The sequence below is a fragment of the Mchenga conophoros genome, linkage group LG12 (assembly GCF_057382185.1).
Source record: "Mchenga conophoros isolate Kocher_MC1m ecotype Shallow Benthic linkage group LG12, M_conophoros_male_GT1.1, whole genome shotgun sequence".
Classification (NCBI taxonomy): Eukaryota; Metazoa; Chordata; class Actinopteri; order Cichliformes; family Cichlidae; genus Mchenga; species Mchenga conophoros.
In genome coordinates, this window is record NC_140537.1 from 31,109,949 (window position 1) to 31,132,333 (window position 22,385).

The 22,385-nt window shown below is 41.4% G+C and overlaps 1 protein-coding gene across 18 annotated transcripts in view; it reads right to left on the minus strand.

The window, feature by feature from the left end:
- kcnt1b (potassium sodium-activated channel subfamily T member 1b) overlaps positions 1–22,385 on the minus strand; it is a 79,762-nt gene that overhangs the window by 4,810 nt on the left and 52,567 nt on the right. For 6 of the 18 annotated variants that reach the window (XM_085295238.1, XM_085295236.1, XM_085295240.1 and 3 more), the window contains 14 exons: positions 21,970–22,183; positions 20,757–20,862; positions 20,427–20,599; positions 19,382–19,453; positions 16,467–16,601; positions 15,647–15,758; positions 15,313–15,408; positions 14,089–14,190; positions 13,633–13,716; positions 13,404–13,532; positions 12,918–12,938; positions 12,422–12,719; positions 10,053–10,115; positions 5,662–5,746 (listed from right to left, as the gene is read on the minus strand). In XM_085295238.1, the coding sequence (XP_085151364.1) occupies positions 5,662–5,746; positions 10,053–10,115; positions 12,422–12,719; positions 12,918–12,938; positions 13,404–13,532; positions 13,633–13,716; positions 14,089–14,190; positions 15,313–15,408; positions 15,647–15,758; positions 16,467–16,601; positions 19,382–19,453; positions 20,427–20,599; positions 20,757–20,862; positions 21,970–22,183 (1,690 nt within the window). Of the gene's footprint in view, positions 1–5,661; positions 5,747–7,262; positions 7,275–9,758; positions 9,810–10,052; positions 10,116–12,421; positions 12,720–12,917; positions 12,939–13,388; positions 13,533–13,632; positions 13,717–14,088; positions 14,191–15,312; positions 15,409–15,646; positions 15,759–16,466; positions 16,602–19,381; positions 19,454–20,426; positions 20,600–20,756; positions 20,863–21,969; positions 22,184–22,385 lie in introns of those variants that run through there. The other 12 variants (XM_085295254.1, XM_085295244.1, XM_085295242.1 and 9 more) reach the window with 7 other exon arrangements.

Genomic DNA, 22,385 nt, shown 5'->3' on the forward strand with positions numbered 1-22,385 from the left:
TTAAACAGTAAATCCTTTTGCTTTTTCTGATAACATTACTCATGGGGCCAGGCCGCCTTCTTCCAATGCCTCCCCTGTGGACAGGGGTCGACATGACCAGCTCTGTAGTGTGGCAACAGCCTGCCCTCTTTCTGTCACGGCCTGCACTGAACTTTTTAATAATGTAGCCCAGTAAGACCCACCATGTTCACAGGCTGTGACACAGTCATATAGCCACCTCAAGCTGGATCATGTCAGTCCCTCAGATCCACATTGCCATCAACAGCTGACAGTTCACTTGCTGCCAAATATATCTCAACCCTAACAGGTGGCACTGTAGCGATATGCAATTCCCTTCGCCTGTCAGTGGTTATAATGTTGTGTCTGATTGGTGCATTACTCAAAAGCAGAATGATTTGCCAGCTGTCCCTTCTGGCTGCTCATTATAATTACATAAGCTCGACCCTGGAGTCTGTGGCGGCGAGGCTTCAAAAGTGGAAGTTCAGTGCGCAGTTTGAAGTTAAGCCTTTGCAAGTTAAATAACAACTAGACTTCATTTCAGCCATTTTTTACTTGCCTTTCTTATGAGGCTAGAAATAATTCTGAAGCAGTCACGCTTAACAAGGTGACACCAGTATTATTAAGGAACTTTACTGATGCCTCGTATTAATTAATATTCGTGTTACGTTGTTGACTGTTTCAGAATAGCTATACTTTTTAGTGTTAGCCAGTTAACATGCCAGTTATATCGCCGCCTGTTAAGATCCACACACCCTGCTGGTTCTCTGCTCGAGGTGTTAACCGTTACCTGTGCGCGTGTGCTGCAGGCATCGATTCACACATCAAAAAGGGTGACGCTTTGCGACACAGCTGGAGTTTACATGAAAGGTGTTATAAATGGAATATTTCACATAATACCAGACTTTTCCTGCAGTTCTCCTGCAAAAGATATATTTACGAAACAGTGTGAAGTCATTGTTTGTAGCTGTTTGCAAGCTGCATGTCTGGATATACAGGATGACTGTAAATACTAAGTTGAATAAACTTATAATTTGTCCTTTTCCCCCAGATCAGATAACAAAGTAACAATTTGTTACAGCTCAGTAATAACATAGTAACATTCCCTTTTAATTACCCCACTGAAGTTGTAAGTGCATCCAAATAATAATTTTGTATCAATAGCTGTTATAGCTGAGTGATATTACATTGAAATTATGTTATTGGGTAACAACAAGTGGAGGAGTTTAAGTATCTTGGGATCTTGTTCACGACTGACGGGAGAAAGGAGCGGGAGATCTACAGACGGTTTGGTGCTGCAGCTGCAGTGATGTAGACGCTGCACCGGTCTGTTGTGGTGAAGAGAGAGCTGAGTGTAAAAGCAAAGCCCTCAATTTACCAGTTGATCTACGTCCCTACAATCACCTATGGTCACAAGTTGTGGGTAGTGACCGAAAGAACGAAACTGCGGTTACAAGCGAAAGAAATGGGCTTCCTCCGAAGGGTGGCTGGCCTCTCCCTTAGAGACAGGGTAAGAAGTTCGGCCATCCAGGAGGGGTCAGATTGAGCTGCTGCTCCTCCACATCGAAAGGAGCCAGCTGAGGTGGTTCGGGGATTTGATAAGGATGCCTCCTTGGTGAGGTGTCCCGGGCATGTCCCACTGGGAGGAGGCCCCGGGGCAGACCCAGGACACGCTGGAGAGATTATATCTCTCAGCTGGCCTGGGAACGCCTTGGTGTTCCCCCGGACAAGCTGGAGGTGGTGGCGGCTGGGGAGAGGAAGGTCTGGGCTTCTGTGCTTAGGCTGCTGCCCCCACTACCCGGCCCCAGTTAAGAGGAAGAAGATGGATGGATGGATGGGTAATAACATTCAAGAAACCCGGGGTAAATATAGTAAAACAATGTGCTGGTTACAAAATAATAACCTACTAGCAATAAAATTGCAATATCTGTGCATTACAATATATTTGTATTCTGATACTATATATTTTATAGGGGTGCAACGATACTCGTATCGATATTGAACCGTTCGATACAGTGCTTTCGGTTCGGTACGCATATGTATGAACAATACAAAATTTGTAATTTATTTTATCAACTTTCCTTCTGACGATGCTGTCTGTGTTGAGCGCTCAGTGAATCTGCGTTCGACTACTCCGCCTAGGCTGCACTGTCAGCGCAGATCCACTGAGCGTTCAACACAGACAGCATTGTCAGAAGGAAGAGCGCAGGGCAAGTTAGCGAGACAGATCATTCAGATCTGGCTTTTGGAATTATTTTGGTTTTCATGTGACGTATGACCCTGAAGCTAAGCGCATCATGGACTAAAGTAAAACAGTATGTTGGATGTGCCACGCAATGCACAATTACATGGGTGGGAACTAGTGTGTTAGCGCAGTTAGCTCGTTAACGTGTTGGCCGTCTAGCCCCATGCAGGGGTAGCTCGTTAACGGAGATTTGCCATGTTGTGGCGTTAACGTCATTTCAAGGAGATTAATGCTGACAGCACTAGTGGGAACACAACGAATATGACTGCACATTTACACTGACATCATCCTAGTGCAAAGACAAGTGGAAGCAGACAAAAACAACAAGCATGCATGCTACAAACTTTACCCGAGTCATTTAGACAGCCGTTAGCACATGATTCTCCTTATGGGGACCTGATATGTTTAATATTGTGGCGAGCTCAGACAAGGAGGAGACGGAGGTATCGTTTGGTCTTGCTTCCCGTGAGCTAGCCAGGGAGCACAGCCGTTTATTGACATCTGCAGAAGAACACTGCCGCTAGCTAACTGCTCAGCGCCGCAACCGCACAGCAACAACAACACACAGAGCGCCCTCTGACCCCGGAAGGACACACCGTCGCAGCGAGAAGGCGTCACCCGTCACTATGGCAACATAAACAAAACATAACTGTACAAACAGAACCCCGAACAGCCCTGACCCGCTACATAGCCCCCACCTAAGGGGTCAGTCGTCCCCGACGACCCCATTACCCCACACAAAGTCCTGCAAATGTCCAGGTGCCTTCTTTTGGCGCACCGGCCGGTCACGACCGGCGGGGGAAAAGTCACTCGGGTCAGAACATGGGGTGCCACCATCATCCCACTTCTGACACCAATGTGGCGAGCTCAGACAACGAGGAGACGGAGGTGTCGTTTGGTCTTGCTTCCCGTGAGCTAGCCAGGGAGCACAGCCGTTTATTGACATCTGCAGAAGAACACTGCCGCTAGCTAACTGCTCAGCGCCGCAACCGCACAGCAACAACAACACACAGAGCGCCCTCTGACCCCGGAAGGACACACCGTCGCAGCGAGAAGGCGTCACCCGTCACTATGGCAACATAAACAAAACATAACTGTACAAACAGAACCCCGAACAGCCCTGACCCGCTACATAGCCCCCACCTAAGGGGTCAGTCGTCCCCGACGACCCCATTACCCCACACAAAGTCCTGCAAATGTCCAGGTGCCTTCTTTTGGCACACCGGCCGGTCACGACCGGCGGGGGAAAAGTCACTCGGGTCAGAACATGGGGTGCCACCATCATCCCACTTCTGACACCAATGTGGCGAGCTCAGACAAGGAGGAGACGGAGGTGTCGTTTGGTCTTGCTTCCCGTGAGCTAGCCAGGGAGCACAGCCGTTTACTGACATCTGCAGAAGAACACTGCCGCTAGCTAACTGCTCAGCGCCGCAACCGCACAGCAACAACAAGAACAACACACAGGGCGCCCTCTGACCCCGGAAGGACACACCGTCGCAGCGAGAGGGCGTCACCCGTCACTAAGGCAACATAAACAAAACATAACTGTACAAACAGAACCCCGAACAGCCCTGACCCGCTACAATATGCTGCTGAGAATATAGCCCAGAAGAAGCGTATAGTATAGCTTTTATTTTGGAAAGAGCCATTTCTCTGTAATAAACTCTCTTTTCCAAAGATGAGTGATTCCTCAATCAGATACAGGTGTTACCGCACCAGATCCGCGGCCCCGAACCGTAGTAAGGAAACCTCTGGCAGTTACTTGAAGGTTCCGTAACTGACTCGTAGCCGGCAACAGCTTACTATACAGGTCAACTCCGCTAGCAAAAAGATCGAAAGAGGCGTAGGAAACTGCTTCACCAAACTTTATTTCTTCTCTAAGGCACGAACACCGCGTACAGTGGGCTGAAACAGTTTACTCACAGCGAGCATCGCCGACACAACTCTGGCTGTCGAGGGAGTTATTATATTCCTTTTATTTATTTTCTTTTCGTCTCTTCTGTAGCTAACCGTTACTTTTTCCCCTTCTCCGCTCTCTCTCTTCACACACACACACACCAGGCAGTCCCGCTACACACATCCCGAATACATTTCCCATCAGGCTTCATCCTTAAAGGGCCATGCCTGTAACACAGGGCTTGCAAAATCGCTAGCCCGATGGGGGCTAGCGATTTTTCCAGTCGGGCTATCTCTGCCCTGCCCGTCGGGCTATTGTAGGAAGAAAAATATATGTCAATGCTTTTGCATTCTTTCGGAAATGTAGCTGGGTAATTATGTCATTGGCATCGGTGAGCCACTGTCAATATGTGACATATTGAAATCGCGTTTGAATTTGCGCTTGTTTTTTGCTTTCACTTTGCAAATGTCCAGGTGCCTTCTTTTGGCGCACCGGCCGGTCACGACCGGCGGGGGAAAAGTCACTCGGGTCAGAACATGGGGTGCCACCATCATCCCACTTCTGACACCAATGTGGCGAGCTCAGACAAGGAGGAGACGGAGGTGTCGTTTGGTCTTGCTTCCCGTGAGCTAGCCAGGGAGCACAGCCGTTTATTGACATCTGCAGAAGAACACTGCCGCTAGCTAACTGCTCAACGCGGCAACCGCACAGCAACAACAAGAACAACACACAGGGCGCCCTCTGACCCCGGAAGGATACACCGTCGCAGCGAGAGGGCGTCAGCCGTCACTATGGCAACATAAACAAAACATAACTGTACAAACAGAACCCGAACAGCCCTGACCCGCTACAATATGCTGCTGAGAATATAGCCCAGAAGAAGCGTATAGTATAGCTTTTATTTTGGAAAGAGCCATTTCTCTGTAATAAACTCTCTTTTCCAAAGATGAGTGATTCCTCAATCAGATTTATTTTTTAAATTACTTTTGTTTCAGCAACATTAAATTTAAAAACTGTACTTTTGAGTTAAAATATATATTTCTAATTTTAATAAATGACAAATTAAAAAGGCATGAACATTTTTTTTGTATCGAAAAAATATCAAACCGTGACACCAAAGTATCGAACCGAACCGAACCGTGAATTTTGTGTATCGTTGCACCCCTAATATTTTAATATATTTATATTCTAATATTTATATTATGACTTGTGGCAGTAAGTGGTAATAAGGTGATATTTAATATTGGTTAATGCTTTGACATATGAGGATGGATACCATATTATAATTTCCAGGCTTTAATAACAATATATAAGATTTTGATTCTGAGCTCCACATGTCAACTATTCAGTAATTTATTACTCAGTTTAATTTACATTTAAGTACCATTAGTGTTGGCTGACCAGTCTAAAAAACATAATGGTTTAGATTGTAATTTAGTCTGACTGTAACTAACAACACACAGATAAAACACAAAGGTGTTAACAAAGTAAAGTGTAGAGGATAAAAGAGAGAGGTCCTTACACAATGTCGTTGAGCTCCAGCATGGTGTCAGGAGGAGGATTGATGAGGACGTAGGACAGCGTGTTCTGGTGGTCGTTCATCTCATCTGTAGAAACAGACAGAGATGGCCTTCAGTGCTGCTCTGGAGCCCTCTCTCGTCCCCCTCCATTATACAGAACATCAACCAGGAAATGAGCCTTTTATCCATTTAAAATATGACACTGCCTTGTTTTCAGCCTTTCAGTCAGGACAAAAGTAAAGTAAAACTTAACGAGCAAGTGGTGCAAAAAATCGGAGGCAAATAACTGCGGGAATAATTTGAGGGTTCCTTGTTACAACTGCTAATGATCATTTAAATCTTAATATGAGGAAACAAATGATCTTATTAAACACATTTAGCATGAATAAAGCCTGTCATTAAGTAATGTAAAGCCTGTATTTAAATGGGATTAGAAAAAAGAACATACAAACTCCAGAATCTGACATTTTTACACGGTCATTTTAAATAGCTGGAGCAGGGGCAGCTTTACCACACTTATACAAACTCTGTGAGTGGAGGACAGTCGCAGTTTTTAAATGTAAATGTTTTCACATAATCAATTTATACAGGATGTCTTTTATTCTATTTTTTATCATTAATGCAAAATGTTTTCAATGGGTGACTGATCTGGGCTCATCATTCAGTTCTTCCTTTTTTAAACATTTTACACAGTATTCAAAGTTCTTATGGTTTGTATATTTTAAAGATGTATAATAAAATTTGACTAGCAAAAGAGTTTTGAAAGCCTTTAGAGTCCAGTTTGCCATATTCACCAATTTCTTGTAGAAGAAATCAATCCTGCATATATTCTCTACCTTTAACTAGTTCCTTAACCAGGATGTAAATGACGTAGGCTCAAGATTCATAACAATTCACAGGTTGCTGCACGTAAAACGACCAATGTTACCTCAACCTTGATCACAGTTTGGGTGAGGACCCATTAAGCGATCAGTGTGTGCAAGTTTGATTAGATTCTGATGAGTACTGCAGGGGAAGTACCAGACGTTGACAACTGGGGACGAGGACGGATTCACTTTAATAGTTAAACAATTCTTCCAGTCTGCAACAAGCTAATTGAACAATAAATCAACCATGTGATTATAAATTACTGTTAGAAAATTTAATATTTCACAAAATATTAAACTGATTTAGAAAATCTTATTATTTTTATTTGAAAAGCATTTTAATTCGTTTTCAAATCAACCACTTAAAGATACTCATAAATTGCTAAATTCCCCCATTCAGTCCTTTACATCCTGTTATAAACACTAAAAACATTAACAGTTGTAACAAACATCTTTTATTGCTTCAACAACACAGTTAGGCCAAGGAAATTGTTCTGCACTATGAAGAGTTTAGATTTTATGAGAGGAAACCTATGAGAATTTAACCTTTATTTTTCCAGATGAGTCATATTGTGTGTGTGTGTGTGTGTGTGTGTGTGTGTGTGTGTGTGTGTGTGTGTGTTAATCATGTCTGCATGCATGTGTGGTGATTGCACTCCGGCAGTGTCTCCTACTTGTGTCGTGTGATGGGCGGAGCAAGGAAAAGGAGGGCACGTGTGTCTCCGTGACAAACCCACCTGCTTGTGGCCCTTTATAAAGCCAGGCGGGGTGAAAGAGAGAGAAGGTCTAACCGTTACTGACAGGGCACTTTGTGGAATAAGGGGAGGCCCACATGCTGCCTGCTGACTGAAATGGCACCCCATGCGCAGCTTCAGAACGGAGCCAGCATGCAGACAGCGTCCCCAGCTACGCAACAGATCGATCTAAGTCGCATTCCTTTTACGTCCTGCGCATTCCACACGGGACCAACAGGCTGCTAAGGCGGCAGGTTGCCATGCTAACTGACGACACTCAGCCTCCCACCCCCCCCAACCACCACCACAACCCAGCCTCCCCCCGACTGACATGTGACATACGCACAGACAGAGAGGAACATGCTCCAGCATCCGTCAGACTGGACCAAACGCAGAGCGACTCAAACCAAACAGAGTGAAGCAAAGCACATTGGGAGTGTGAGAGTGGAAGAGGTCAACCTGCTGCTTCATCTATTCATCTATTCAGGTACACTTTACAGTTACGGTAATTCTCTGTTCGCCCTTCATCCACACATCGTTACTGCAGACTACTCAGTGTATTAAATATGGGTTATACCATGGCGGCAGATATATAATTGGTAACCAGCTGAAGAAAAGCAAAGGATTTATTGTTGTGGCTCTGTAATCCAGCATAACTATAGTTATAACAATGCTTACTTTTGCTCATGTTAGAGGGTATACTTTTTTTAAACAGTTTTGCTCCTATTAATGCTACTAATTTGGAATCAACAGCTTAAAATCCCCCAAAGCAACAAATAAAGATGATCTAGACCCCTGCCTTATTCATGCTACGGAAGTGTGAATATTTAAATATTATATTTAATATACTGACACTGGTAATTATCCAACTCTGGAAACATGATTCTGGACTGGTCAGCGTTTAAGTTGGTCTCTTTTTGCTTGCGTTCCTATTATTCCCATTTATTAGGGTCAGTGTTTTTTCCCATTAATCAAAATCCTAGTTTTTAATGTAGCAATTTAGGATGTAGTCATTTAGTTATTGTGGCACTAAAATAACTATAGATTGGTCTTGTTCTAATTTAGAAACCTTCGATTTTTAGCTCAAACGTGTGAAACAAATTACAGGAAAAGAACCGAATCCTGTTCGATCCTCTTTTATGCCGTGCGTCATCATTTGTTCTGAGGGAGCACCTTTATCTTTATGGTTCAAAAGCTGGCCTCAAACAAGATGACCACAAAGCACTTTTATAAGTATGAAAATGTTGTCAATCCACAGACTGTGTATTAAAAATAAAATTAGAAACTAAAGGACGCTCCACATTCAAAAGAGATTTTCCAATCATGAGGCAGGCCTGTCTGAAAGCATACCCTGGTTTTATTGCCCTTTCAGGCTCTAATGGGGGCCATAATTTACATGTGCTGAGTTAAATAAGACTTGGAACCATCGATTACGACTGTAAACTCATTAGAAAAGCATTTTCTGAAGTCACCAGAGAGCACTTGGGTCATTTCCTACAGACTTCTACAATCAGATTTCTTTCTGGAGCCAGAGGAGTTGCCCCCTGCTAATACTGAGATGACACATCCTTGCTGGCTTTGCTTTTAAGAGCCACTAGCATAATGTCCACATTATAGCGAGTCTGTGTGTGAAACATATGTTATCATCCTTACAGTCACCAGAACTCAACCCAATCGAACACCGCTGTAAGACTTTCACTGTTACGGCAGTGAAGGAAAATATCTTTGGAATAATTTTGTTCCACCCTGCCAGCAGAGTGTTGCAGTCTTTCAGTATCACCCGCCTTTATATTCTGATTTTTATTTCCTCCCTCTATATTTATTCTTTCCACACAGTGCTCTTGGCGTGCACATTTTCCATAACTACACTAAAGCGAGAAGTTAAACCACTGGAAGTCGCTAAAAAAAGCAATATTTTTGGTGAATGTTAAGTTGCTCTTTAAATAAAATTGAGAGCACTCCAGTGTGCAGGAGTACAGAACCACAAGATATATTACCAGAGCAAAAACGCTGAGAGGTAAAAAGAGCTCAAACTGACTACAATCAGCTCAAACTTGACTTCTTTGGGGAAGTGGCCATGGCATAAAGTTAATACACTCTGAGGTGCACTGACATGTGAAAGTAACAGACATGGAGGAGGAAAAGAGCCCCGCTTCCTCCAACATGTTTACTTTCTACATCAGACCACCTCCGACACTCGTCGTCTTTTATACATTTATAGAATACAATCTATCCTTCCATCCACAGACATAATGCACTCCGCTCCACTCTTTAAGCCATACTCTGATGCCCTGCAGTACTCTAGCCATTTGGGACGTCACCTCACAGGAACACAGTGCAGAAAGACCAGATAGAGATCGAAAAAGAGAGGGAGAGAGTAGAGTGAGAGACTTGCTGCTGACCTACTGCTGACTCTGGCAGGGGACACACTCACATAAAAAACACACGCACACTCACACTCATGCAGTAAAGTTGCAGTACTGTGATCAACCAGCTAACCTGACAGCCTGGTCCCCTCTGAATACGGGTGCTCTGAAATGGCCTGCAACTCTAAGCAACGGCAGTCACTGTTAACTTCAACGTCCTAATGTATTCATTTGTACTCAAGTTATACGTCAAATAAAACAGATTATATAACTAAAGAGATAAGATAACATCTACAGTTAAGCATTCTTTTTGGTGGGCAAATGCTATTCTTCATTGGATGCTGGCGAAAGGACAAATTCCTTTCTCCACAAGGTGGACGTAATCACTCACATGTTGCAAATGAGTTATAAACAGCACACAAATTACCTTGCAAATATCCTAGATTTACTCGATTCATGACATCGCTCGCAGTGAGATTAGAAACATCCTCTACAAGCCAAAAGGGGAAGGAAGACAGAAGAGGCAGAGAAAGGAGGTTAAAAAAAAAAACAAGAACAAGAAACAAAAAAAATATCAGGCAGGCAGCAAAAGCATCTGCAGATTCAAAAAAAAGAAAACAACAATCAAAAAAACTCTTAAAAGTGTGAGAGCAATGCAAAGAGGCCATGCATCAGTGTGTGCACAGAATCACTTCCAAATTATTAATCTGTCACATCCTGCTGCAGAAATCCTCACTGACATTCATGGTTCTTTAGAAGATCTTGAACTTCAGGAGTTCTTCCTGAAACGTATTTAATTGACACATTACAACACATCTGGAGCATGATTCTGCTTTTTTGTTTTGAGCCGTGAAGCTGGGAGGAGGCAAAAACGAAAGAAAAAGTGAACTGAAAAGAATGCAGGCAATTTCACTCTGTAATTGCAGTCTTGAATGCAACTGAGACGAGGTTCGTGCTCCTGCATCCTCATGCGTGATGTGTTCACATCCACATGATGGTATGATCATGACTGCGAGGTGGTGTGCGTCTGAGTTATGACACACGGAAGAGGAGTTTGATGGGTGTGAAAGTGATGTGAGAAAATGAGGTTTTCTGAAGGTCAGTGACGATGCAGTGCGATGTCGATGATCTGTACTAACAAGCCTCACATTACTATGTGTTCATGGGAAATGAGATGAGGTAAAAGAAAACAAAAATGACTGGAATACAGATCGGAGGGTTAAATAACTTTCTCAAACACAGCTGCTTGCACTGCAGAAATAATTTAACCAGCTGAGAGAAGCATCAATTAGTGAAGCAAAAGAATCTCATGAACTTGATCCTGAAACCTGAACTTATCAGACTCTAGAGTGTCCTTGCTTCTAAAATTTAAGCTCATGAATATACTTCACCACCAGGCTCAGAAAGTACTTTTGCAGCTGATGCTACGGCCCATTGATTCAGTACGTGCAATCTTATTAAGGCTAACAGGGCCAGTTTATTATATCTCGATTTAAACTGATAACACAGTGACAATGAAATTTGTGGTGGTGCATAGATATGTGACTTTGAGATGGTCAATATCATTATTATTACGCATCAGAGCAAAGCCCAGTAAAACCAACAGGTGGTAACAGAGTAGGCAACTGAGGAAAGGCAACAAGTGTTCTCAAACAAATGCAAGAACTCATTCTGCAGCTGTATGTAGTAATGGTACCCGTGTTTAATCAAGGAACTCATGGGAGTTCCTCACATAAGGCAGTGATAACAAAGGCACTGTATGTGTAACTGCCTGTGGCATGAAATCAGTCACATGCTATTCTTGATCTGAGCAGATTACAGTGTTCAGGAACAATACAAAAATAAAATCTTTAGCCTGTCCCAGCTTCTAAAATTCTCTGTAGTATAATCTTTGGTTTTTGGATCATTAAAAAACAAGCAGCCTAAAGAGATCCATCTGGGGTGACATTTTCACCATTTTCACTACTAGAAAAAGCGTCGTAAGTAGCTCAAATAAGTCAAAAGATATAGACGCCAAAACAAACATCCATTACAGAGGACATAAATGAATAGGCTGGTTCTCAGGGGGCTATAAATATTTTGAATAATAAGAGCACAGGCCTGGCCTGATTAGTCTCTTGTGCCAAATAGCCAGGGTGCTTTTGTGGCAACATCATAAATCAGTTATCCACAGGGTTCAGGTCCCCCAGTTCTTAGCAACAAGGACTATGAGCAGCCACTTAATGACATCAAGAACCACCACACCTGAGCAGCTAGCAGAAACTGGGAGACGAGATGGACAGGGTTAGCTGGCTAGTAGCATCCTTTTAGAATAAGATGCTTACATACCGCACCCTTCAAAAAACCCTCTCTCAGAAATTGGGCTTTCAGTTTATATGACTTTAATCAGATCTTTATAGCTGGATTCACACTACTATGCTGTGTGGACTTGAATGTCTGTGACTTCTGAACTAAAGGTTTCCTTCTTTGACTTTTCTTAGGCTTCACTCACTGCGATTTAACTCAACCAGTTACAGGATTTCTGCATCCAAAGCTTCTGTGACCTCAAAGTCATGTTTACAGAACTGAGACTCCAATCTGCAACAAACATTATAATTAGCATTATTATTCATTTTCTGGGACATTATGACTAATATTTACAAATTAAATACAAAGAAATACAATCATTAATTAAAATAACTGATTAGAGCAGCTGAACTGTATCTAGTCCTATACAATAAGCTATACTGAGTAATATCTTTCAACCTAAAGCATCAATATATCCTCATATATCATAACATCAGCTGTTCCACTCACCGTATCCCACAGTGGGGAGGCCCAGGTGCTTCATGCGATTCTTGACCAGCTCGGACAGCTCCTGTCGCTCGGAGCGCCGATACAGATTCAGTCTCTGCTGTGAGATGCGCTCCGCTCTGGTCGACGGTTTGACGTTCTTCCTGCTCAGCCGCCGAGCCCACTGCATGCTCTTCTTCCTTAGCAGCGGGTGCTCCGATTGGTCACTCGTGGTGGAGTTTCTGTAGCCCGTCTTCTCCTTCCAGGATCCTCCACGATCACGGTGCTCCTCACCCTGCTCCACGTTGATGGACACCTGAGACTGGAATGGTAAGATGGAAATGTGAATGCTGGATTCTGTGAGGAAAGCGTGCACTATAAGAATAAGAAGCAAACAAACTTTTGATATTAAAAAAAAAAAAATACCAGTAAGGTTTTTTGTTTTTTTTTACTTTGCCTGCTTTAAGCAAAAAGGAGTCAGCTGACGTAATAAACAGAATCAAGCCTGTTTGGACCTTACCTGTGCATTACTGTCCCTGCACTGGAATACAAGGACAGACAGACATCCAAACAAAAAGAGATGCAATGAAAGATGAGGGCATTCAGAGCAAACAAATGTTCGAAGCCTTAAACATCAGCATATGGAAGCTTACATATGCTGTATTTAATATTTTATTTATTTATAACTGTATTAATAGCAGTATGTGAGAGTCAGTCAAAAATATAAATCTAATTTCATTGCTTGACATGAATTTCTGTCAGCTGGAATGTATCTGTATTAAGAAATGAATGGTAAATGTGCAGCCTCAAACAAAGGAAAGGCAATTTAGGGAATAGGACATACAAGCTGAAGAATAAGCAAGAGTATCAAAGGAGAAGGACTCAAGCAAAAACTAAAGGAGGGAATGATTAATAGATGGTAGCTGAATTCAAACCACAGGCAAAAGCTGACACCAAATCCAAGACCAGGACTCAGATACTGAGTATCTGATCAAAGTGAACTTGCCTCTGAGGTTGAGAACATATGCGACTCGGTCCGGTAGATCCCGATGGGAATCTCAGCGCTGGAGGAGCAAAGTTTCTGGAAGAGTCTGCCGTAGGTCCTGATCCACAGGTCCTCCTCTGTGATCTTCATCTGAAGTGAGAGATTGACGATAAAGTTGCTGCACATCACAGATGAAATTACTAAAATGCACAAATCACTTGGTAAGATGCAAAAGTAAATTTCCACATACAGCACATAGGTACCCAGAACCAGGCGTGGTGTCCAGACCAAGGAGAAGCCTGATGATGGCAATCATGTAGTCCTTGACAAATGACTGTGGTTTAAAAAAATAAGTTTAAAAGCTTTCGCAAACACATTTTGCAATTGCTCTGAGGGGAAGTTTTCTTTATAACACCTGCAATAAATTATTTTATCCTGTGCATTATGCTCATTAATATTTAATGGCACAAATGTTCTTTTGTAGGATATTCATTTGAGGCTTAAACACGTAAAAAAAACCCCACATTTACTTTAGACAATAAACTGCACCTTACTAGGAAATACTGATGTAACAGCCGTTACCTTTTTAGACACAACTTTCAGACAGAGGAACTAGTGCAGCACAAATTCTAAGGATGAAATCGCTGACAGACAGGTCTATATTTAACTATTTCATAACGAACTAGTTCAAAGTCTGTTATCCCACCTGGTAAAGTAGTGTATCCAGCATGCTGATACTGAACACTCTGCCTGCAGCAAACGGCAGCCGGAACATGAAAGCCAGGTTGGAGCCCTTATCACGCTCTATCTGGAAGCAAAAAACAAAATACAAACAAAAAAAAGGAGCCAAAAAAAGATTTAAGAAAGAGTGGGGATACATACAAGCTTTATCTGTTAGTAATGATGATTTAACTGCATTAAACAAATGCATTCATTCACAAGAGGCCTGAAGTGTGACAAAAATTATTAATGGGTTTATTTGATTTCCTGGAAAGTAAGCTAACTCTTTAAATGTCATATAAACTCACCCGACCATGTTGTTTAGTACAGCTGTTAAACTAACTGTTAACACAAAAATCTATTCGGCTGATTGAAGCAGCAACACTCAGTGATTTTAGGCATGTAGACATGGTCAAGAGACCTGCTAAAATTCAAACTGAGCAGCAGAATGGGGAAGAAAGGTGACTTTAAATGTGGTGTGGGTATTGCTACCAGATAGTTTGGTCTGAATATTTCAGAAACTGCTGATCTACTGGGATTTTCCTGCACAACCATCTCTAGGGTTTATATAGAATAATCTGAAAAAGAGAAAAATGGCTCATTGATACCAAAATTCAGAGGAGGATGGCCATGCTGCTTCATAGGAAGGCAACAGTAACAGTAACTCAAATGACCAGTTGTTACAACCAAGGTATGCAGAAAAGCTTCTCTGAATGCACAACACAACAAAATGTGAAGATGATGGGCTACAGCAGCACCTTGTGCCCCTATCGACAGTTAAGAACAGATTTGTGGTGAAGCTAAACCAAAAAAAGCATATTGAAAAAAACACTGCCTGGTCTGATTAGTCTGGTTTTCTGTTGCAATGGTGATGGTGTGCTCAGAAAATGGGTGTAAAGAACATAAATGCATAGATCCACCTGCTTTGCATATCATATCAGACTGGTGTGGTGGTATAATGGTGTGAAGGATATTTTTTGGGACACTTTGGCACTTTAGTACCAGCTGAGCATCATTTAAAAGCCATAGCCTGCTGTATCGTTGCTGACCATGCCCATCCCTTTATGACCACAGCGTAACCATGTTCTGACAGTTGCTTCCAGAACATGGACACACCATGTCACAAAGCTCAAATTATCTCAAACAAGGCAAAGACTTCACTGTACTCAAATGACTTCCACAGCCACCAGATCTCAATCCAATACAGCACCTTTGGGATGTGGTAGAACAGGAAATTGTCATCATGGATGTGCAGCCAAATCTGTAGCAGCTGTGTGAATCTATGCCACGAAGAATTACAGCAGTTCTGAAAGCAAATTGGGTCCAACTTAAAACTAGCAAAGTGTACACAAAAATTGGCCAGATGAGTTTATACAGTGCAAAAAGGTAAAAAAAAAGAAAAAAAAAAAAGAAGACTTCATAGGCTGCAAGTTATAATGCACAACCCAAAGTGCTTACACTTCTCTTTGGGATACTGAGATATTTTTCGATTGTCCAGAAAATAAAACTATCTAAGTCAAAGACACTGAATACGAAACACTCACCTTTTCCAGTTTGGAGAGTGCGAGTGAGTAGCAGTCCTTGGCTCTGAACTGCATGAACCTCATGTTGGATGGATGCGTGAGCTCAGTGATGATGCTGAGACTGGGGAACAACCTGAGTGTGGAGGAAATAAAGTGAGAGGGATGTCAGTGGAAAGACAAAATGCTTTGTGTTGAGAGAGACATGGTGTGGCAGTGATAAATGCTTTTAATTTTAGTTGCTAAATAAATGAGCAGTTTCACAGCTTTGGCAGCTGTAGTTTGTCTTTGAGATGAGCTCTGCCTTTCTGTAAACCCCCTCTAAAAGCTTATATTTGCTCTTTGGCTTTGCAGTAAGAACAGACGAAGACATTAATTAAGTGAATCTGGTGCACACTTGGGCCAAAACCAGAATCTTGACTCATACATAACAAGGGTGAGCTCGCACAAGGCGATCTATACTGTGGTCAAAAACATTAGACTCCCCAAAATTCACTGTGTTAAGTGCGATTGCCGTACTCTGGTTTTGTTAGACGTGGGCATGTTAACAAGAGCTAACGAGAACTCCAACATGTTCTCAACGACAGCTGTCTCTGTGAAAAATGCTTTAGTACAGTAATCAACAAGCATGACACCTCTTCCCCAACAGAGGCACAAAATACATAAAATCATGAACCTTTTTCTCTGCAAAGTGAGAAAGACAGAGGCCAAGCGCACAAAGAGGAGAGAAGCTGAGATGAACTTAATGAACTTGTTCCTGGATCAATAAGATGAGTGGGGGAGTGAGAACAATTGAGACTGGTGGGAGGACACCTTTGAGTTTTTAAAGCACGCTCTATGTTACCTGAACATTGTCTGGACATTGACGATGGTCTTGGCATCTGCCATGTAGTCTTCCTCAGCACTCATAGTGCTCTCCTTGTCCACAACGACCAAGTTGTCAGCATAGATGATACCACACTGCAGCAGGTTGTCCAAGCTGTCCCATTCAGAAAGCAGCAGTGATTAATAGGTTATGACATGTTAGAAAACGGTAAATATAAGAGTAATATAGTAAATACAACCCCAACTCCAAAAAAGTTGGAATCATGTAAAATTTAAAAACAGAATTCAATGACTTGCAAATCTGATAAACCCACATTGTATTCACTAAAGAATATATAAAACATATAAAACAAATGTGTGAACTGAGACATTTTCCTATTTCATGAAAAATATTAGTCAAGTTTGAATTTGAAGAAAGCAACACCTTTCAAAAAAGTGTGAATGAGAGAAACAGCTGGAAGAACATTTTGCAACTAATTAGGTTAACTGGCAACAGATCGGTAACATGATTTGATATATATTTAAAAAAAAGAGCATTGTGGAATAGTAAAGGGTAGAGGTTCACTAATCTGCAAAAAACAGTGCTTATAAATTTAGGAAATATTTCATAATAATGTTTCTCAATATGTTCCTGTGAATATCTCATCATCTACAGTACATAATATCATCAAAACAGCAAAAATTAATAATGGATGTTCGTGGTCTTCGGACCCTCAGGCGGCTGTCATGGAGATGCCTGCATGGCCTCAGGAACACTTCCAGAAATCTTTGTCTGTTAAAATAGTTCACCAGGTTAAACCTCTGTGATGCAAACATGGATGCTGCGTCCTCTGAACTAAAGAGCAGAGGGACCATTCTGCTTGTTATCAGAGCTCCATTCAAAAATATGCACGTCTCTATGTAGTGTGGTGCACATTAGTACACATGCAATTGTCAGCATGCATATCTTTAATGCCACTATCAATGCAGAATGTTACATACAGGTTTTACAGGCTACACAGAGTTACATAGAGTTTTACAGACTGAGCAGATGCAACATAGAGGTAAACACGGCCCTGTTCCAACATTTTTGAGATGTGTTGCTCCCATCAAATTCAAATTGAGCTGATTTTTTTATGGCACATTTCTCTCATTTTAAACATTTTAATGTTGCCTCTTTTAGACAGAAATTGGATTTATGATGTCCAAATCTGCATCGACCAAGAAGGTGAGGAGTTTACTAAGTGGATTTTTATGCATGAATAAATTATAATGAGCTGGACTGCAAAAACAAGTTTTAGATAGAGGTTAGTGGTTACTAAATATATTTATTTTTTGTCAGAATTGACGTGCACTACCAAGCACATTCAACATACCCAGGATATATTTCTGTTGTCTGGCTTACCCTACATCTAACATCAAGAACTAGACAAAGTAGTTGCATGAAAGGTTTTATCAACTCGATAGATTAAACTGGGGTTTAACCATCTAGTTATTCGTATGTTCACATGAGACGACCGGCACTGGCAGCATCTGACAGGCCTGACCGTCTGATGGACGAGTCTACTGGTAATTTTGGAGGTTAAACACACAATGCTGGCTGAAAGCAACACAGCTGCAGCAGACAAATTAGTGGTGTGAGCATCTAACGGGAAAACACTATTGAGTAGTTTAGTAAGAAACGTGCTTCTACAAATATGCTTTTAGTGATGGTAAGTATATTAATAAAGTCTAGCCATAAACCCAGAAAGCAAAACCAACAAAAATGCTGACTGTAAGCAGCATTACATAGTCAGCACTTTAAGACATGGAGGAAGCTGAGATTCTTACTGTTATTTCATTAAATAATATGTAGATGTGCATAGTAAAGTTTGAGTTTTTATTCTTTTAGCTGCGGCAACATGGCGATTAATGAAAAGAAAGAAATCTAAAAACAGAAGTCGAATGTGGTTATAAACAATTTGATACAAGTTCAAGAAACAGGTCTCCTGTTTTTTATAAATTTAAGTTTTTAGAATAATTATTGTAAAACTGTTTGCAGTCAACATTTAAAAACTTAAGTTGCTTCTAAGAATATTTTCCAGAGAGCTGATTGGTCAGTTGGCGGGACTTTCGTGCCTGTTGCTCTCGTCTCGAGTACAACCTGCCCCGAAGCAGGTTAGATCTTCAGTATAAGTTACCATGGTGATGCACACCAGTAAGAGGTGAACTACCTTCATGAAACTGAAAACCAGAGTTACAAATCCAGCTTCGTAGTACACGCCTTTGGTTTACGGGACTGAATAAACGCAGCACATCTTCAACTGCATGTTTTCCATTTGTTTTTTTTCCATGACTCAACTAAAAGAATCATATTTGCAGAACTAAAAGTTAGGTTTCAATGTACAGTTGTCTCCATAAAGCTATTATTTTTGTTAATGTTTAGACTATAATGCTATGGTGACTCCCTCTTTACATTGTTCATTCATTTTTGTTTGCAAAGAAGCCATTTTTTCTTGACAGCTTAATTACACATTAGTGAAGTTTTTAAATCACTAGGTTCAAACTAACTACCACTTGCTTTCCCTGCTTCAGTCAAACACTGAGTGCTTGCTTTGTTCCAGCTCAAAAATCTGCAAGTAACAGCTGCAAGATGCACGTTTGAACGTCACTGACAAGCATCTTTGTCTTCTTCCTCAGGTAACACAGAAAAGATTAAAATGATTTAAAAATGTATTATATAGTTTGCAATCAAACTGCTACATTTGATTCAAATGTGCCTATAAAACACAAAATCAAATCAGCAGCAAATGTGTTCAAGAGCCATTAAAGATTACAGTGCATTTAAGTTGTTGTGTAACTGTGATGTCCAAGATGTCCTGGAGCTGTAGTTCTGCTGGCTGGATGAAAAATTATTTCATACATTAAGCTAGGTGATTAACCGAGTGCGTTTTCTTTTATAATATAAACACTTACTTATCAATTGTGCCGGCCATGAAGTAAACCATTGGAAAGCAGCAAATGGCCTCTAAGAAATGGTTGTCTGGCCTGCGGGAAACGGGAAACATGAATTGAGCATCCCACACTAATTATCTTTGTAAACCCCAGTGACAGATTACGAAACTGTACAAGTAATTTCCTGAAATCTGCCTGTTGATGAGGGCAGGAAAGATTTGTTTGAATTCATTATGGATTAAGAGAGAAATAAATTGTTCAATGCATTTGGAGGATTTATAAAAAACTGCCTGACATTTAAATTCCTGAGGGGGCCACTTTGTTTTCCTGGCCCTGTGTTTTTATCGTTCATCTGTTTCAGCAAACTGCAGAAATGAGGTCAAAGTTAATGAAGCCCGCAGTGGGTTAGAGCAGAAAAAATGGACCACTGCAACATGCATGCACAAAAATATACATGCCCTAACATACAAACACTGCAGACGTCTATGAATAATGCAGAGAAAAAAGAAACAGAGATAAAAAAATATATATAATTTCATCTTTTGTCATCCACTGATTGACTGAATTTCTTAAATTGCAAACATAATTTTTTTTGTAAATCCTGAAATTCACTCCAGTTCTCTGTTTGGTGAACTTAATCATATATAGTACACAGCTTTTTCTCAATGTTGGGGCTAGGTTAACAAGTATATCCTTCCAGGTATAATAAGCAAGCCCTTATAGAGATATTATATTGCTGTCATTTTCATGCCTGCACCATAATCTGCTGCCTGTAACATCTGAAACTGCTAAAATAATGATCCTATAGAGAAGTCCATGCACCGCAATAATGATAAACCAGTCTCATCAACACTGTGCAGTAACACTGACATCCATGTAACAAAGAGAGGGCCTCCTTCATTGGTTATATCATCATCAACTATTCTTAAAAAGCACACAAAAAAACAAGTTTTATAAGACTCTCAAATTCTTGTGATATTGAAAAGCTTTAGGCTTTCGCATCACTGTTAGGAAATCTAATAAACGCTGGTCTGGATGTGTTGGATGTTAGACTGAACAGTCTTACGGGTAGTCCAGTAGCAGCACTATGGGGTTGAGTTCTTTTCTGGGCCGATAATAAGCCCGCAGAGGGACGATGAAGTTGTAGAGACCATTTCCGGCCGTCTCTGCAGACACTATAATCAGCTTATTCTTGAAGCCGTATGCCTTGGCATCCTCGAAGCTGTTATGTGTGCAGCCCTGGATGGAGACAGACAATTCAACAGAAATTTAGTCAAGGTCTAGTATTCCTGTGCGCTTAGGAAACAAACCACAGGGCAGTTACTTACCACGACGATAAAACAGATGTTTAAAAAAAAGCGTTGATTTTGTACTGTGAGTTTTCATTGAGTCTTACCTTGTCGAGGCGAAGGCAGCAGAACGGAGCTTTCTGTGGTAGGAGGTGGCACAGGGTTGGAGAGCTGCCGATGTAGGGTGAGTTGGGGGGATAGCCCTTCACAAAGCTTGTGGAAAAGAAACAGAAAAAAACACTTAAACACTCAAAGAACTCACCTTTAAAGCTTTAAAGAAATATCAGGCAAATATCAGCGGTGACATATTTTAGGATATTATGCGACTGTTAATTTTTAACTTTATTTAAGGAGATTCTGAAGAGGCTTCTACTGTTACAAAATTTCTGTAAGCATCACCAACTCCCTCTTCCTTCTTTCATCACTACTTTATGATATAAACTAAGTGAATTATCACCAGTTTAATGTTTCTTCTTTTCAGTTTGTTATTAGATTCTGCAGCTGCTTTACTATAATTACAGATGTTTATAAGCCTGAAGGACTAATTCCATTACAAAGTTTATTTATTTTTAATCAAGTCTTGATTGTGTGTCCGTTTGGTTCTGTGCTCCTTGATTTGTAATGGGTCAGCTGCAATTATCCTAATGAGTTTCACGATGCCCTCTAGTTTGCCAATAAAAGAAATTCCAGCTGATCATAGATGTAAACCTACTGATCACCACACGATGGCACTGTGGGACCTTGAATTTTCTTCTATGCGGCACTGACAACTCTTAAAAAAGAAAAACTACTGAAGCGTCAACGGGTGCAGTAATGGAGGCACACAGGTCAGAAGGACCATGTTAGGTCCACCTTTATGAAACTCACCATTGTCTGGGTCTAACAGCTGTTGGTTTTCATGGGCTGAGGGATCAGTACCTAATCTATCCTGAACTTATCTCACTTTTAAGAAACCGCATAGACGGAGAAAATAAAGCACATGGGCCTTGGCCTACATCTGACGTGCTAAAACCCTTTCAGGGTGACTCTGCCTGGCTAACTGATAAATGAGCGCTAAGAGCAGCAATCAATACAGGGACACCATACAAGAACCTCACTCGAGAAAAAGTGCTATCCTCACTGACATGATTGTACACATTCATCACTAGTACTTCACATCTAATAGCATCACGACACACTGATTACATGCCTATTTCAAACTCATCCATCTTTGATCCTACAACAGCTGAGAGACAAAGAAGAGAAGGGGAGGTGAGATCAATCAAGCACAGAGCAAAGGATACCACGGGCACATTTCAGTTTAAAAAAAAAAAAACTTACTCTGAACCTACAGAGCCTTCCTCATCTGATTGGTTGGTCTCATCCTCTGACTGGTCACTGAGGAGGTCGCAGGGCAGGATGGAGGAGGAGTCAGCGATTTCCAGAACGGGGGCGATGCTCGGTCGGCGGCTTCCAGCTCCATTCTCTGTTGGGAGGGCAAGTTTGCCGGTTTCCTCAGGAGGATCGGGATGCTGCAGGTCAATGGCTACGGTGCCTGGAAATCATGTTGGGTTATATTATCACAACTGTAAAGCTATATAGAAATAGCTTTATGTATATATTGAGACTTTTCATTATCTTGGCCTGTAATATTCCTACTACTCTCTTGAGTCTCAGAAGTTTGACCTTGAGGAGAAAATGTATTGCTTTCTGAAGCACAAAGCTACCATCTACCATGAAAAGCATGCATATAGTAA